At 40.0% G+C, this 15,411-nt stretch overlaps 1 protein-coding gene across 1 annotated transcript in view; it reads right to left on the bottom strand.

The window, feature by feature from the left end:
- Positions 1–15,162, bottom strand: part of dnah2 (dynein, axonemal, heavy chain 2) — a gene marked incomplete at its 3' end in the record, with an annotated part of 34,286 nt that extends 19,124 nt beyond the window's left edge. Inside the window, exons 1-25 of the mRNA XM_087171218.1 lie at positions 15,130–15,162; positions 14,815–14,979; positions 14,310–14,544; positions 13,501–13,611; positions 12,727–12,965; positions 12,331–12,522; positions 11,305–11,462; positions 10,798–10,885; positions 9,994–10,199; positions 9,596–9,725; positions 9,282–9,464; positions 8,946–9,160; positions 8,521–8,667; positions 7,578–7,734; positions 7,040–7,149; positions 6,607–6,736; positions 5,957–6,145; positions 4,997–5,141; positions 4,577–4,769; positions 4,133–4,333; positions 3,403–3,559; positions 2,664–2,838; positions 1,735–1,898; positions 1,324–1,485; positions 850–953 (exon numbers count right to left, since the gene is read on the bottom strand). Of these exons, the coding sequence (XP_087027344.1) occupies positions 850–953; positions 1,324–1,485; positions 1,735–1,898; positions 2,664–2,838; positions 3,403–3,559; positions 4,133–4,333; positions 4,577–4,769; positions 4,997–5,141; positions 5,957–6,145; positions 6,607–6,736; positions 7,040–7,149; positions 7,578–7,734; positions 8,521–8,667; positions 8,946–9,160; positions 9,282–9,464; positions 9,596–9,725; positions 9,994–10,199; positions 10,798–10,885; positions 11,305–11,462; positions 12,331–12,522; positions 12,727–12,965; positions 13,501–13,611; positions 14,310–14,544; positions 14,815–14,979; positions 15,130–15,162 (3,989 nt within the window). The remainder of the gene's footprint in view (positions 1–849; positions 954–1,323; positions 1,486–1,734; positions 1,899–2,663; positions 2,839–3,402; positions 3,560–4,132; positions 4,334–4,576; positions 4,770–4,996; positions 5,142–5,956; positions 6,146–6,606; positions 6,737–7,039; positions 7,150–7,577; positions 7,735–8,520; positions 8,668–8,945; positions 9,161–9,281; positions 9,465–9,595; positions 9,726–9,993; positions 10,200–10,797; positions 10,886–11,304; positions 11,463–12,330; positions 12,523–12,726; positions 12,966–13,500; positions 13,612–14,309; positions 14,545–14,814; positions 14,980–15,129) is intronic.
- Positions 15,163–15,411: the final 249 nt, after the last annotated feature.

Below are 15,411 nucleotides of genomic sequence, written 5' to 3'. Positions count from 1 at the left end.
AACACTTCCTGGCTCCACTTCTCCATTTTAATCACAGCAGCAGTGCTCTCATTCGAGACCCAGGTAACATGGCTATATTTGATATTAACCATAAATTAAAAACACCCTTTTATTCCCTGCCATGTTTTTCAACGTGTCTTTTTCATTACCCTCACCAACTCTTATAACAATCAGCGTGCTGAGTACAGGATGTCTTTGTTTCTTTCTGTTAGTTATCTCTTGGCTGTTTAATGGTGCGGCATCAGACCTAATTCTGTGTATATTTATTACCCCAGCGCAGTGAGCAAAGGAAAGCTCTTTCAGAAAGTTACATCAGAACAGATATAACCCATTAATGTCACCCACTCATCCTTGTTTGGCTTTGGTTTCCTCCCATTTCAAATTGTGCTTCGCCCAGTCAAATGCAGTTTGTCGGTGCAATTTAGACAAAATGGACAGGACAAGGCAAGACACGATGCTGGTTCAGAAAAAGATTATTACATCTATTTTTTTCTTAGTGGTGGTACCACTAACTCAGAGTAAGGACAGAGTGCAGCCAATGGATAGTCCTCTGGGAATGGAGTCAGCAGCACAAAAAACACACTGTAATGTTTTTATGCTATGTGGACATGCTAAATGACCATCCTTTTAGTCAAAGTGGTAAAACCCTCCCCTGTACAACAAACTAAGCATGGAGATTACCCCTCTCATTTGGTATCAGTCTTCTAAATAAGAACTCTAAAGCATTAACTAGTGACTGTAACTTTTATTCATTTTGCTGTTATGTCTTACAGTGTAAGACAGAAAGTGTGGTGTAAGACTGAAATGACAAGGTGTTATATGAAGAGTAAATAAATACTTTGTCAGTACCTGTCTCTCATGGCTGGGTTCCTCATGTCACTAATGAGGGGGATGATCTGCTTGAACTGGTCAATCTTGCTCTTGGAGAATTCTACTATATCCCACTCCTTATGCTGCAATCAAAGAAAATGTCCTCACTACTTTGTGATGATATTTGCACCAAGTTTTATGCATCCTGAGGGAGGGCCATGAATTTAGCTGTCACTTTAAAAATACATTTAACTTTGTGCGTCTGAAGCTAAAAATAGAGTCCACTAAGAAGCAGTTAACTTTGTATCCATTAGAAAGACAAAGTGTCATTCAGTGTTCTTCCTCCAGAGATCATGACCAAAATACGGTTTCTAGAACATACAGTAATGACTAAATGTACTGCTTTGGCATTTATGTACAATGTATTTTTATGAAACAATACTTAAACTGACATAGGTTAATACATTATAGCTAAACCATGACTGTCATCCTGATGCAGGAAGCCAAACTGACCTTTAGTTCTCTCTTGAGTTTGTGGAGTTTTTTGAACATTTCCTGTGCTGTACTCTCCAGGTCCTCCGTCTGCAGTGTGGCAAACTGACCGACCTTCCAGATGTTCCAATTGGCATTCCATTCCTGTGTGATCTCCCAGACCTCCTGCAGGTGGTCCATGTCCTGTACAACACATACAGACACAAGCAAACATAAGCTCAACCATTAAATGCGTCTTGCATTGTCGGCCTGGGACCTTTGTTGCATGTCAATTCTTCTATCTCGTGTTCTGTCAATTTCCTTTTACTGTATGCAATCAAATATTTGGCAAACTGCACTAAAAATGTTCAAACACTGCACCACAGTTCACAACCTCTGAATTAATGGCTCATTATGTTGTAGTCAACAATATGTTAGGACTATGAGACAGACCTTCTCCAGCATCCAGATGCTTTTGGAAGGGGGCTGTTCTATTTTGAAAAAGCCCAGCCCGTGAAGGATGGTGCTCTCTTCCTGTTTTAGAGCCTCCAGTTGGCTGCGATGCTCTGCTATTTGCTTTAAAGCCAACTCAGTGCTCAGTGGACTGTGAAATGGACCTGGACATGCACATGCAAAAATGTAGAAAGATACACAAACATGAAAAAACACAAACAAACATTCATATTCCTATGTCCACACACAAAAGCACAAAAACAAAGGGCAGACATATTATACAATGCCTATTTTATCTTAGTGGTCAGCAACAATAAACAGATTTGCATATGTTGTGAAATCAAACCAAACCATGGATGGCAAACTGACAGTTCTGTTATACAAAATGTAAAACAAAAATACTAAAAACATATAAAACACATGTAAATTCTCCCAACATTCAGGTTGGTATATGTAATACTGTTAACCATTAAATATATTGTTATACCATGTTTACTAGTCTAATATCTGTCATGTAATATCTCTGGTTATATTAGGCAGTAGTGAGCTAATAGATTGCTTTATGGCAAATTTTAAATATATAGGATTAAACATTTTTGCAGTCATGTAACCAAGTATATTTGTTTGTATTTAATAAATTCACAAAGGAATTCCCATCTTGTTTTTTATGTTTAGACCATTAGTGTAGTTTGGATTTTCAATAAATGTCACAGTATAAAGTAAATCGATATTTTGTGTAAAATTATGATAGAAGGTTTAATCCATATCAGCCACTTCTATTACACAATAACAAGGAGAGCAACATCATCAGGGGTAAGAACAGATTAGATACAGGACAGATGGAAACAGAGCAATGGTAAAGTGCACAGACCGTATTTATAATAATGTACATGAGTGTGTGAGAGAGAGTAAGAGAAAGAGTGTGTGACCTGTGCTGTTGAACTCCTCAACAGTGGTCTTGACCTTCCTCTTTAACTCCTCAGAGGACAGGATGAGGCTGTTCTTAAATTTCTCCTTGTGCTTCTCTAGCATGATTTCACTGTCAATCAGCACCCGCTGGAACCACACCCACTCCCCATTCAGCACCTCACGCATATCCTGCACCTGTGGGTAAACCCAGTGGCATAATGATGAGAAATAATGTTTTTCTGACTGTTTGTTCATGTGTAGACAGTACCCATAGCTATCAGAGGAGTCAGAGTTTTGACAATGTCTGTATTCTGCTGAAGGTGTACAAAATCCTACAAATTTCATTAGTTTTCTTCAGGGTGGTTGAACAGTCAATAAGTTGGTCTTGATTCAACGAGATTCATCAATGCTTATAAATTCTTGCTATTATGTCCTGTCTATATTGAGTGAGCAAATGTAAAATTTCTCTCTATTCATACCTGCACGATTACTGCAACCAGTAGCACGAAATATGTGTCTGTATTTTACTTGGTTCTAAATAAATTATAAGAGCGATAGTGAGCACATTGTTTCACTAATTGAATGTCTGAGAGAGCAAACTTGACATAATACACGGATATTAACAGAACAATAAGGTCACAGTTATTGACTGTTACAAATTCACAAACACCGATACACAATATGTGTATGTAGCATCCTGTATCATGTTTGGTGTATATGTATATATTTTTGTTGTTTATTAATGAACAAGGTACTTACAGCCTGTTCCACTGGGACCTCATATTTGTCCAGGATAGCAAACTGTTCGTGGATGAGAGGAATTTGAGCTTCTATCTTGGCTAAATCTCCCTGGAGAGTCTCCAAGAGCTTCAGGCTATCACCAAGCTCAACCAGCGTCTGGGGGGGTTGTCTCAGCCTAAACACACACATAGAAAAATACACAACAAAGAGCCACACCTCCTTTAGCACAATACACATCTCAAATGTTTACAGGAAAAAGCATATCCCTTTCCCTTTTCCTCTCCTCCTTTACCATCTCTTATTCCCTTCATCTTCACATTTCACTCAGTGACTGAATAGATCAGGATAAGTTACATGAATCATTAATATTTCTCATCTGTATTCACCTTCTTAGCCTATTTCATGAGCAGGTGCTCCAACTACTGTGTACACTCTGTGTGGACTGTGGAGATAGCATTTGGGACAGAATCGTCAGAGGATTATGAAGGAATCAGGAATGGTTTCTTTCTCTTGATACTCCGTCCACACTTCGTCAACCTGCCACCTTTACGTACCTTTACCCTTACGTATTTAAAAACAAACTTTAAAAAAAGTGCTTTCGGGGTGACCCCATAGCTAAAGAACCTGAACTGGAACATCCTCAGTTCAAGGCCAGCCAGGGACTTTTTTAGAGCTCTCCTTTCCTCATTGTCTGTCATCTCTACTGTCCTTAACAAACGAAATAAACTGCTATGACTTGACTCCCCACCTGTTGGCATTGTCGTGCAGGGAGGCATGAAGTTCTTTGAGGCGGGTGCTGGCAATGTGGCTGAGCAGCTGAGTGAACTTAGTTTGCCATTCACTGCAGTGCTGCACCAAGGAGGACTTGAGTGGTGAACAGTCCAGCATGACGAACCCAACGTTCAATACTGTCTCCTCCTGTTGAACACTGTTGGCCTTTTCTGTGTATCTGGGGGTGAACCAGAGAGTGGACATGACACAGTAGAGACACTGCATGCTTCATTATGGTAAACAACAACTTTTAAAGGATGTTTTATGACAAAATGAAACAGAAGTTCACTTGGGATATGGAAATAAATAAAAACAAACACAATTAGAATATGGATCTATGTGAATGAGTGTTTTTAACAGACTCAGCTGCAGTAACATCTTAAAGAATGATTTTTAACAATTTGTTTTCATTGCACAGTACCTGTGTATATCTGCATCAAAAGAAGTGACTGGTGGGTTTAGCCTCTGATATCGTTGTATAAAGGAGTCTTTGTTGATCTCCCAGATGTCCCTGTATTTGTCCCAGGTCTTTAGATAGGCCTGCAGGTGGCTGGCGTTGGCTGTCATCCCTGTGGCAACTGCAGCCTGAATCTTCCTTATCTCCTCATCTTGCTCTGAAGGATGAAAGACGACCAGGGTGACAACGGAGTACAAGCACAGACAGATAAGCATGGTCACATATACATACATATACAACTTCTTAGTAATCACAGTCTGTAATTCCATACTTTACAAGGATTTTATATACACATTACGTCTAGATTTGCTCAGCATGGTGTACACACTGGTATTCATTCTTGGAAAATGTAGTAAAAATAAAATTAATGAACATGTTTCCAACCAATGTTGATGTGTATGGGATTCGACTGTGAGTGCTTGCCGGAGAGAAGGTCAGGTAGTCGTTTAAATTCTGAGATGGTGCTGATGAGCTGAGGCATAATGTTCACTATCTGAGCAAGCTTTGCAGGTGTCGGGGAGAACTCAACCTGTCAACACAGAGACAGACACACAATCACACACTGCTGTCAAGACAATTTATATAGTATACTGAGTGTACTGTCTTGGTCACAGGATGTAATTTGTCCTATTCATTGGCTGCTGAAAGTTAAGAAAATGGGTCTTATCTAATATGAGCCTGTCAGAGGGCAGAGAGAGTGGAGGAAGGACACACAAATGCAATTATCAAGCATGGTGTTCTCTGCACACTTGCCATGTATTGATTTGTCAACAGGTCAAGTTAAAGGATTTTATTTTGGGGGACATTTTTATGAGTTTATCACAGTAGAGGTGCTACATGGTTATGGTTTGACTTTGCTCATCCATTGGCAAGAGACCAGAGGAGGACAAGGCCGGGCTCCCGCCATGGTGTTCAAGTGAGGCTACATTATGGAGCATGACTCAGACTCTCTGGTATTCAGGTAAGACCTGCATTGCTTTCTCTGGCGTCAGCAACCAAAGCCACTCAATACATCTTGTGGCCTGTTAGTAATTTGTATAGCACAAGCTTTGTGTTAAGGAATCCCCCAAGACATAATAACAAATAATTTCTCCAGTAATACGGATGCCATCATAGTATGCATGTGACAGAAAAAGGGTGCATGAGAAAGAGGACCAAACATTTATGTTGACTGCAGTCTAATTTATCTATTGAGTAGAGTCCTGCAGTTAATGTAATACAATACAATTGTGCCTTGTGTGAAGTTCAGCGTATATTGGACATATCCAGACACAGTGTAGTGTAGAGAGAAGAGAACAAGTCATTATCACATGACCTAACTGGACTATGAGTGGTTGCTGGTACCTTTGGTGTGGTTTGGGGAGTTGCTTGGCGAAGTGCTACCAGGACTTTGAACAAGGGATTAGGTGACGTCTTGCTGTCGCCATTGATGGCCCTGGATAGTTTCTTCATGGAGTGTTTGATGTTTCTTCGAAGAGCTTCCTCTACCATGTGGTCCACCTTCTCTGTGTAGGTCACCCAGTGCTCCTGGACCTTAAACACCATGGTAAAAATATACACACATGACATGGCAGTGCAAAATGAGCTACACCTGTCATAAAATGAAAGATACAAAAGGCTGAGTAAAACTGGTTCTCAATAAGAAAAAAGACATGCTGCCGAATAGATACAGATTACAATGTTTTTGAAAGCTGATGGTCCTTAATTCAGTTTTTTCCAGACATCTTTTATTTCCTTTAATATAGTTGACCATGTATTTTTTTTTTTACTACTACTCTCTTTTAATAACTAGAGCAACAACTTAAGTGGGTGAATGTTACAGTTGTAAGTAAATCATTTTGCTTCTCTATCCTCTAAACATCTTAAAGTCTAAAATAATAATCCTAATAATAATTATAATCTTTTGAATCTAACAGATTACTGTTAGAACTTAGGAACATTTCTGCTGGAATGCAACTAACATTGAATGAATGACAGAAAAACACAGCACAGACCTCAGGTCCATCATTAGAGAAGATGTTATAGATGCAGCTCATGGTATCAACAATATCCTGGTGTGCTGACTGCAGTATTTTGAGCTTGCTCTGCTGGTGAGCCTTCTGGTCATCCTCAAACTCCAGGTTCCTAAGAATAACAACAAGAATAACACCCAAGATGCAACCAGGGCCTGTTCAAATAACTGTTGTTTTTCTGGTTACTATATCTGAACTGAATGAATGAACAAATTCATAAGAAGAGTACAGAGAAGTTATGTTCTTTTTGAAATAAAATGAAATTTTTACTTTAACACTGTTTGATGTAATTAATGAATATGTCTGAAATAAGTAATAACATGTGGCTTGAAATATAATAACTAATATCTGCAGACTTTATTTAATTCATTTTGTGTATTTACACAGTATAGAAGAAACCACATAACCGTTTTACCTGTACACAGTCTTTCCATCCAGTCTAACCAGCAACGTTTCACTGATCTTGTGACAGAGGTTGGAGATGCATAGACTGGATACTTTGTAACCATCAACTATCAGTTGGACCTGGAGTGTAATGAGAGAGGAGAGGAAAAGAAGGGAGGGGAGAGGAAGGGAGGGGAGGGGAGAGGAGAGGAGAGGAGAGGAGAGGAGAGAAGAGGAGAGGAGAGGAGAGGAGAGAAGAGGAGAGGAGAGGCTCAATGACTACAGCCCAATGTGGTATTCTTACTGCTTCCATATCAGGTAAGGCTGCCTGTAATAAATTTGGTCCTGTTCTCTGGAACATACTGCCTGAACAAAGATCTGTCAAACATGTGTCCATTTTCTAAGGTAAACTGAAAATGACTTTTGCCAAACACATCTTTCCTGCCAGTTAAGGGATCTGACTTCTCCAGTCACCCACTTTTCTACCCTATAGGCCATCACTGCTGCCAGTCTGAAATAGATCATATATAACTCGTATCCCATAAGAACTGTGAACTGTGTGTTACAACCTTGTCAACATGCAGGAGACAGTCACGGACAAAGGTGTTAGAAGTTCCTTTAGTTGACCACAGAAGCTTACTCAGCCCCGGCTGAATCTTCTTATCCATTAAATGAATTCGCTCCCGAAACAGCCCCAACTCATCAGGAGACAGCATTTCAATGATCCTAAGACACACACACACACAGACACACACACACACACACAGACACACAGACACACAGACACAAGCACACACACACACACACACACACACACACACACACACACACACACACACACACACACACACGTCAAAAGAGCATTAAATAAATATTATTGTGTTTTGTTAACTGATTGAGTAGAATGTGTGAGTTTCAATGTACATGTAGATGTGTGCTTTTACTTTGAATCCCGTGTAAAAGCTTTTTTGCATCATGATGAAACATACTTCAATATTTGTAGCAGGCTTGTTGTTTGGTTACAATGCTGCAAAGGGGTTTTTGTAGGCAAGTCTGTCCCACGTGATAGTTCTAAATATGAGTGTATGACTGTTTGTATCCAGGTTATTAATTACAGAACAGTCTAAAAAGATTGTATTCGAATATGTTCATTGTGCAACACAAAAAATACAATCACCAAAGGACAATAGCAGTCAGTGGACGATCAGGACTCCCTACTGACACTCTACCACAAAATGACATCAGGAAAGTGTACAAATTATATAACCCACAACCCATTATCACTAAAAATCCTCCACACAGACAGATAGACACCAGCTTACCATGACTGTTGCCTACATCCTAAAATCATCTCAGCCCTATTTGATTGTAAAAAGTTCCAAGTACAGAAGGAAGCTAAATGCACATTGATACATTTTGATGATTACAATCAGTCATTAATCAGTGTTGCATGTATGTTTGTTCTCCTCTTCTGTGTGTGTGTGTGTGTGTGTGTGTGTGTGTGTGTCAGACCTGTTATAGTTCCTGACCAGCAGCAGTACTCTCTCCCGCAGGCCTCTGAGGTCCTCCCTGTTCTGGTAAATGTCAGTAACACACTGGGGGATCTCAAACTTTAGTCGATCCCAGTAGTCAATCTCAGAGAACAGGTTCAACAAGTTCCTGGACAACAAAACACAGACAGTTTAGTTTCTACTTGAATATATTGTTTAAGAGCATATCTCTGTATCAGCATCTCTGTAGCTGATGGTGACAGTATATTCATCCCTCCTGTGTGGCCATGGATGCGGAGTTAACACACAAAAGTATGGGTGTAGATTAGTGTATGTAACAAGTACACAGATGACAGTATGCAGTGTAAGACACCATGTGAATGTATATTGTAGCTTCATGAGAATGCTTTGTGTCTCTTGTATGTCAGATGAGTTTGTGTGACCCACTTGTCAAAATTGATGTCCAGCTTGGCGGAACTGTCCTTGCAGCGCACCATGAGTGACTGCTCCAGTCTCTTGATGTACTGCCCATCCAGACTCTGGTTCCATTCACTGAAACTCTTCCTCACAAACTCATCCATAACCTGGACCATCTGACCATAGGTGTAAACCACTTGCTTGCGGTTGTATGACTGAGGCATGAAGTGGATCTTCTCAAGCACCTGGAGGGCAACAAAATAGAACAAAGGAGGAAGGAGGGTCTTTATTTTGCACACAAGTAATAGTAATTGGTCTGTGTCAAGACTAAAAGAAATAGATAACTGTGAAATCTAATGGATTTACCTCCATGGATCTGTCTATCCGCTGTCTGAGGTCCCTCACGCAGTGGGCCTGGCCTGCTATCTTGGGCATATGGTCATGATAAGACCTTGTCTTCCGGTTCAGCTCCTTGTTGACTATTTTGAGCTCCCTGTCAAAGATGATGTGCACTTCATCTGCTTTCTCTTCTATAGTGCGCTTAATGCCCTGGGATGGAGAAGATCGGATGGAAGTGAATGAGTAGATAAATTGTATGGGGGTAAGAGGTGAGAGCTAGTGGAGGACTTGAATGTATGCTTGTTTGTGTGGTTGTGTGTGTGTGTCTTTGTGAGAGACACCTCTCGAGAAGACATAGGCCTAAAAATGTCCAGAAGTCGCGCTCCTTCCGTCACTGTCTTCACTGTCTTAAAAACGGAATTGATCAGGTTCTGCATCATCATTTCCAGGTCCTTTATCAATGCACGAAACCTGTGCATACACGGAAGAACATATCCACACATGAACACACGTGCACGATGATCAGCTAATTAATAAAGAGCACACTAAAACAGTAAAGCAAACACACATACACACACTGACAGCAGCTAAAGCCAAAGAATAACTAAAAATCTTGCTTAGCATGTGAGCATGTACAAGTAACATTGGAACAACTGATACTTTTTCAGGTATTGGTGGAAGACTTTCATACTATTTTATCTAGTCTTAGCTTGAATATCTTAAACAGCAATAGACCTACTTGTTGAATTCATTGCACCATGCGTTGTTCTCGACATCAAGCATGCCGTCGCCAACAGAGCGTAGGTTCTGTAGTCCACGGTGGAAGTTGCCCTCTATCTCCAGGAGGGACCGGGTGAACTCTGGTCCCTGGGAACCGCTGAAGATTGGCACAGTCCTCTGCTGACCATCCTCCCAACGGGCAAACTCATGCTGGCAGTCACATATCTGAGAGAGGGCAAGAGAAAATAATATATCCCAAATAGCAAACAATACATACTGTATCAACACAAAAAAAAAAAAAAAAAAGTGGAATTACTGAAGACTGTTAAAGCCTAATTATATTGGATGTCATATCCTTTTGATTTATATTGGATGATATGCACAAATAGGCAGGTAGATGTTAAAAATATGAAGACAAAACGGAAACAAAATGAGAAAAGTAAGCCAAAAAAAAAAAAAAGGTTATCCTTATACTGTATTTTACAAATATGTTTAAATCTCAATGAGAACAACACATATCACATTCCATTTGACATTTCCTCTTGTGTTCCTATGTCACACTGACCATTCATCTTAGAAGTTATAACAATTACATGAATCCAGCAGAGAGTGCCATGTGGCCTCGACATCATGTTCAGTGCATTGGAGGTTTGACAGAACACTGTTGAAAGCATTGTTTAAAGGCAACTTTTGCATTGGTTTCAGCATTTGTTTACAGGTGTGGTAACATGGTCTGACATGAATTTCAACAGCAGGAATTTACAGAGTTGTAGCATGCACATGTGTTAATGTCTGTCAATATGTGAGCAAGGGAAAAATTCACCTCTAGCAGGTCTCTGAACCTCTGAATGAAAGCATCAACCACCACAAAAAAATTGCTATAGTCCAGGATCCAGCCTTCTGAAGAATGCCTGAAAATGAGAAAAAGAGGACAGAGAAAGGGGAGAGGGGATGGAGAGTCAGAAACAGGAGTAAAGAGACCATTACACTGACAGCAAACTAATCACACAGGGTGACTCTGATCTACCTCTGTGAAACACTACTTAGTTATACACAGTCTTCCAACCTTCCAAATCAAGGCTATTGTTTATCACTGCTCATTATGTGTCTATTTCAGCACTGACTACCATAGCCACAATGAAATTTTGCCCAACTTAACAACTTTGCCTCAACTAAATATCAATTCAATTTTGCACCAAACCACATGAAGCAGTGAATTACGATATTTGAAATCAAAGACGTTCGCTTTTGACAATTTAAGACTTAAGACTTTTAAACTCCCTTGGCTACCCAGTTCATTGGGGCCCTAAACAGTTGAAATTTCTCCTACCTGTGGTGCATCATTGCTTCGTACAGGTATATTTCCTTCCAGGTCAGGCAGCACTGGATACAATCATTGAGGTTTTGCTTGCTGGATAAAACATAGCCCTCAAAGATCCTGTCCAGAGAGATGCTTTGGCAGCACAGGCGGATGATCTCATCACTCATCTACAAGAGCAGAAAACAAACACTTGGCATAATAAGTATTGGGAGACCAAAATACAGACAGAAAATTCACATTTATTATGTGATCTATTTATCCAACAAGTCACTTATATGCAAAACCCACATCATAACATTGTAAACTGGCCTTGAGTTTGGATGTGGATTTGCTACCTAATGTCCTTTTAGCAGCCAGCAAATATGTCTTCGCCAGGCTAATGGATCACATTCATAAGCTTGAACCCCTAGACTGAAAGAGTCAGTTGCCAGGTACAATGATACATTTCTGCTGAAATCCTTCTTCCCAACTTAATTTCTCCTTTTCACAGTCTTGGTAAGAGACAGAAGTTGAGGAAAATATCAAAATGTAGACACATAAAAGAGTGAGAAAAACAAAAGTAATACAACAGGGAACCGGACGATGGTGATAATTATACAAATGATTTGAGGTTGAACATTTTCCTTGGGTCTTTGGAACTGTCAACTGAAGTGAATACAGTTGGTAATGAAAAGGATGATTGGGAGGGGGTTTCAGTGGTGATCATACCTTATCAGAACAAAACAAAAATCTAATCCAGCTGGAGAGCTGAACTACAACTGAGGAGATGTTCTCACACCGAAAGGTTATCGGTTAATGTTGCTCCACAGACTTCTCTGTGGAAGGTCCTTGAAGCAGCACATCTATTAATTGTCTTCAAATTTTGGTCAGAAATATTGAGGTGGTTTACAGCGTGTGTCTATGCATGTACACTGTATGTATAGTGCATGTGTGTGGGAGTGATGGAAGTAATAGAGAGAGCAAATTGGGTCAATAAAAGAGACCTGGTGTGAGTGCACTACTCCCCATCACTCTGATGTTTTTAAATGCAGCTACCTTGCGGAAGAGACCACTGATCTTCCCATCACTGGTGTAGTGTTCGGAGTTGACCCAGATGAAGCGTATGAGCCTGACAATGTGTCGCAGTTTAGGAGCAGCTTGGCTTGGCTTGAGCTTAGAAAACTCTTCACAGGGCTCCTTCAGTATAGACAGGAAGGACAGGTTTGACTGAGCCTGCAGAGAGCAATCCTGGGGAACACAGTTTCAAGGAAATATGATTTATTATTATCATTACACTTAATGTTATGTTAACAAAAGCTGGTGGGTAGCACAGATACAGTCCTGCAATGAGCAGCACCACAGTCTGGTGGTGGCCTGAAAGTACTACATCTTGCAACAATACACCTTTGTTAAGAAATGATTTTAGACTTGAGACTTGCAGACTTCCTGTACCTGTATTTCCTCAGTCAGTCTGTAGAAGCGCTCTACATACAGAGACTTGGAGAGCTCCAGGATGTTGTGGATCTGCCTGACCGATGGCTTTTGCAGCTGTTGGCTGATGTCCAACAGCTTGTCAGAGCGACTCCTCCAGAAGGTTATCTCCTGCAGCGGACCACAGTTGTCCCCCATCTTCGTTACTTCTTGGGCATTCAGTAGCTCCCTGATCTGATCTGTCCAGTGGAGGAGGACAACTAAAACAGGAAGAACAAGTGAGTGGATAGATGGATAAATAGATAAGAGATTTTTTGTTGTGGTTTTTTTTTTTTTTTTTTTTTTAAATAGATGGAGGACTTTCTAAAGGGAAATTACAGAAGATTGCAGAATAAGGATAAAAGGAAAGATTAAGAGTTAGAACAAGAGAAAAAACAGAAAGAATGTGGGAACAAAGAACAGCAAAGGTTTGAATGATGTAAAAACCAGTAAGTATAACTAAGGAAATGTTGGAATAAATTAATGGATTTGAGGCGAGACATTGAAAAAGAAAAATGATAAGTGAACAAAAAGTAGAATACAAAAAAAACAATGAACAATTTGGATTGATGCAGGTGAAGGGTTACGAGCCCAGCGCCTCATTCAATAAAAGCTCTACAGTCTGAGACACAAGACAGTCAAAGACCAGAAGTCTGTGAGTGGCACGCACACACACGCACACGCACACGCACACGCACACACACACACACACACACACACACACACACATACACACACACAGCTCCTCAGGCTTACTCTCCATTCTCTGTACCAGCTTCCTATTCTTGATGGCCTCCTCAGGGCGGCACTGCAGGCCTTCCATTGGGATGTATAGGACTGTGTTGCCCGCCTTCTTATACACCTCATCTGTTCAAAAATAATTTCACATAAAATATTACACTGAAGTATGTGTGCATGTCGCTCTGTGAAAATTTCTGATGGTCAGTCCTGTGAACATTGCACCAATTGAAGCTGATTGCAGAGCATCTCTTGTGCTTTTCATGATTTCTTGCTTATCATCTTGGTATACAGTGGAACCTGTATACCAGGGCCTATAAAAAAAAATCCTTTGTCCTCCATTTACGTACTTATGCTGTAAACCCACAATTTAAAACTATCTCAGCCTTTGATTCGACTAATAATTGTGTTATATAAAAAAGAAAAAAGAAAAAAAGAAAAAAAAGGATTTCTGTCAGGAATATATCATGTTAGTCTTATCATCTAGGGAAATACTAGGTTTCTGGTAGAGATACATTTTTAATAATAACCTGTAAATACAAACCAGGGAACCAGGAATCTATCCATTCCACCCCAAATCTGAATGTCCTACATTTTTAAAGTCATCAGAAGCAGCTGTACTTTCAGCAACACGAACAGAAAATACTAAATCTATTGGTCTTTTCAATGGACAGAAGTCTAGTTTCATCTAAGATACATGAATAGTTGCCTGAAAGTGAAAAGACTGCTGTTGTTTTTAATTTATTGATTTGTTTATTTCTGTTTTTTAAACTAGTGTAGTTTAACAGTCAACTGTCTCTTTTTTTTTTTTCCTCTGCGGTACCCACCTGTGAGGTTAAGGAGGTAGCAGTGCATGGTGTTGGTATAGTTGTCCTTGATGCTTTTCTCTCTGTAAGTGCTGAGGGCAACTGAGGGGGCATGCAAACAGGTCATGTCATGAAGCAGTCTCAGGCTGGGGTTGCCCCGCACTGTGCCAAACTGTATGACCGCATCAAACGTCTCTGCTGTGATTATGGATCCTGGCATGCGGCTAAAATAGGACAGCTGCTCAACCATCTGTCCCTACAAAAAAAATTTTTAGGTGTGGAGGTAGAGAGAAACAGAACAAGAACACAAAGAGGGAGTCAAATTTTAAAAAATGAAACGTAAAGGAGGAGAGGAGAACCCCCCAGCTTCTCAGACAACAGGTGGACAACATTCCCTATATTCCCAGCCATTGAAAAATCACACGATTTTCCTTTGGCTACAAGTCACATGCAATTACCTGGATATTAAACTAACTAAAATTAAAATTGATGAAGAATTGAAAGTGGAAAGGAAAGTGTGCTGTACCGGTAAGGGCATGGAGTACTCCACCCGCAGCCTGCCATAGGTGTCCTTGTAGACCACCACAGTTGTGACAGAGGTGTCCACAATAAATTGATCCAAAGCACTCTTATTCTCCTCTGTCCATAACTCTTCTGTTACGCCAGAAATAGTCACACAACGAATAAATATCTTCCAGTGGATGGAGAGATGACAAAAGGGGTCAGAGAAGAAGGGAGGAAAAGAGTGAAAAGTGGTTATTTAGTGGGATAATGTCTGTGCATACCACATGCTGATGAAAGAAGTAAAAATGACAAATTCCAAGCGATTAACCAGCTTTACCAGACGAATGGGCTTCAAATACTCCTCTTCCATTTCTTTAACAGCTTCCACTCAAAGATTCCTTCTTTCTCTATGAAGCACATAAAGAGATAAAAACACACAATACACTGAAATGCAGTGACAAATTGAGACGGCAATTTATAGTTTCAAACTGAAACATTAACTAACTCCAACTGTCCTGTTTTTTACTGTTATAAAGACTAAACATTAGTGGCAAAGGATTTATTTTCAGGTTATAGTGCAATACTTGACTTACATTCTCACTTTACCGCCCTTTTTTTA

The sequence above is a fragment of the Seriola lalandi genome, unplaced genomic scaffold, assembly GCF_002814215.2.
Source record: "Seriola lalandi dorsalis isolate HSWRI2012SDOR001 ecotype SW California unplaced genomic scaffold, Sedor1 jcf7180002054979, whole genome shotgun sequence".
Lineage (NCBI taxonomy): Eukaryota > Metazoa > Chordata > Actinopteri > Carangiformes > Carangidae > Seriola > Seriola lalandi.
This window is presented reverse-complemented; position numbering and strand designations above follow the sequence as displayed.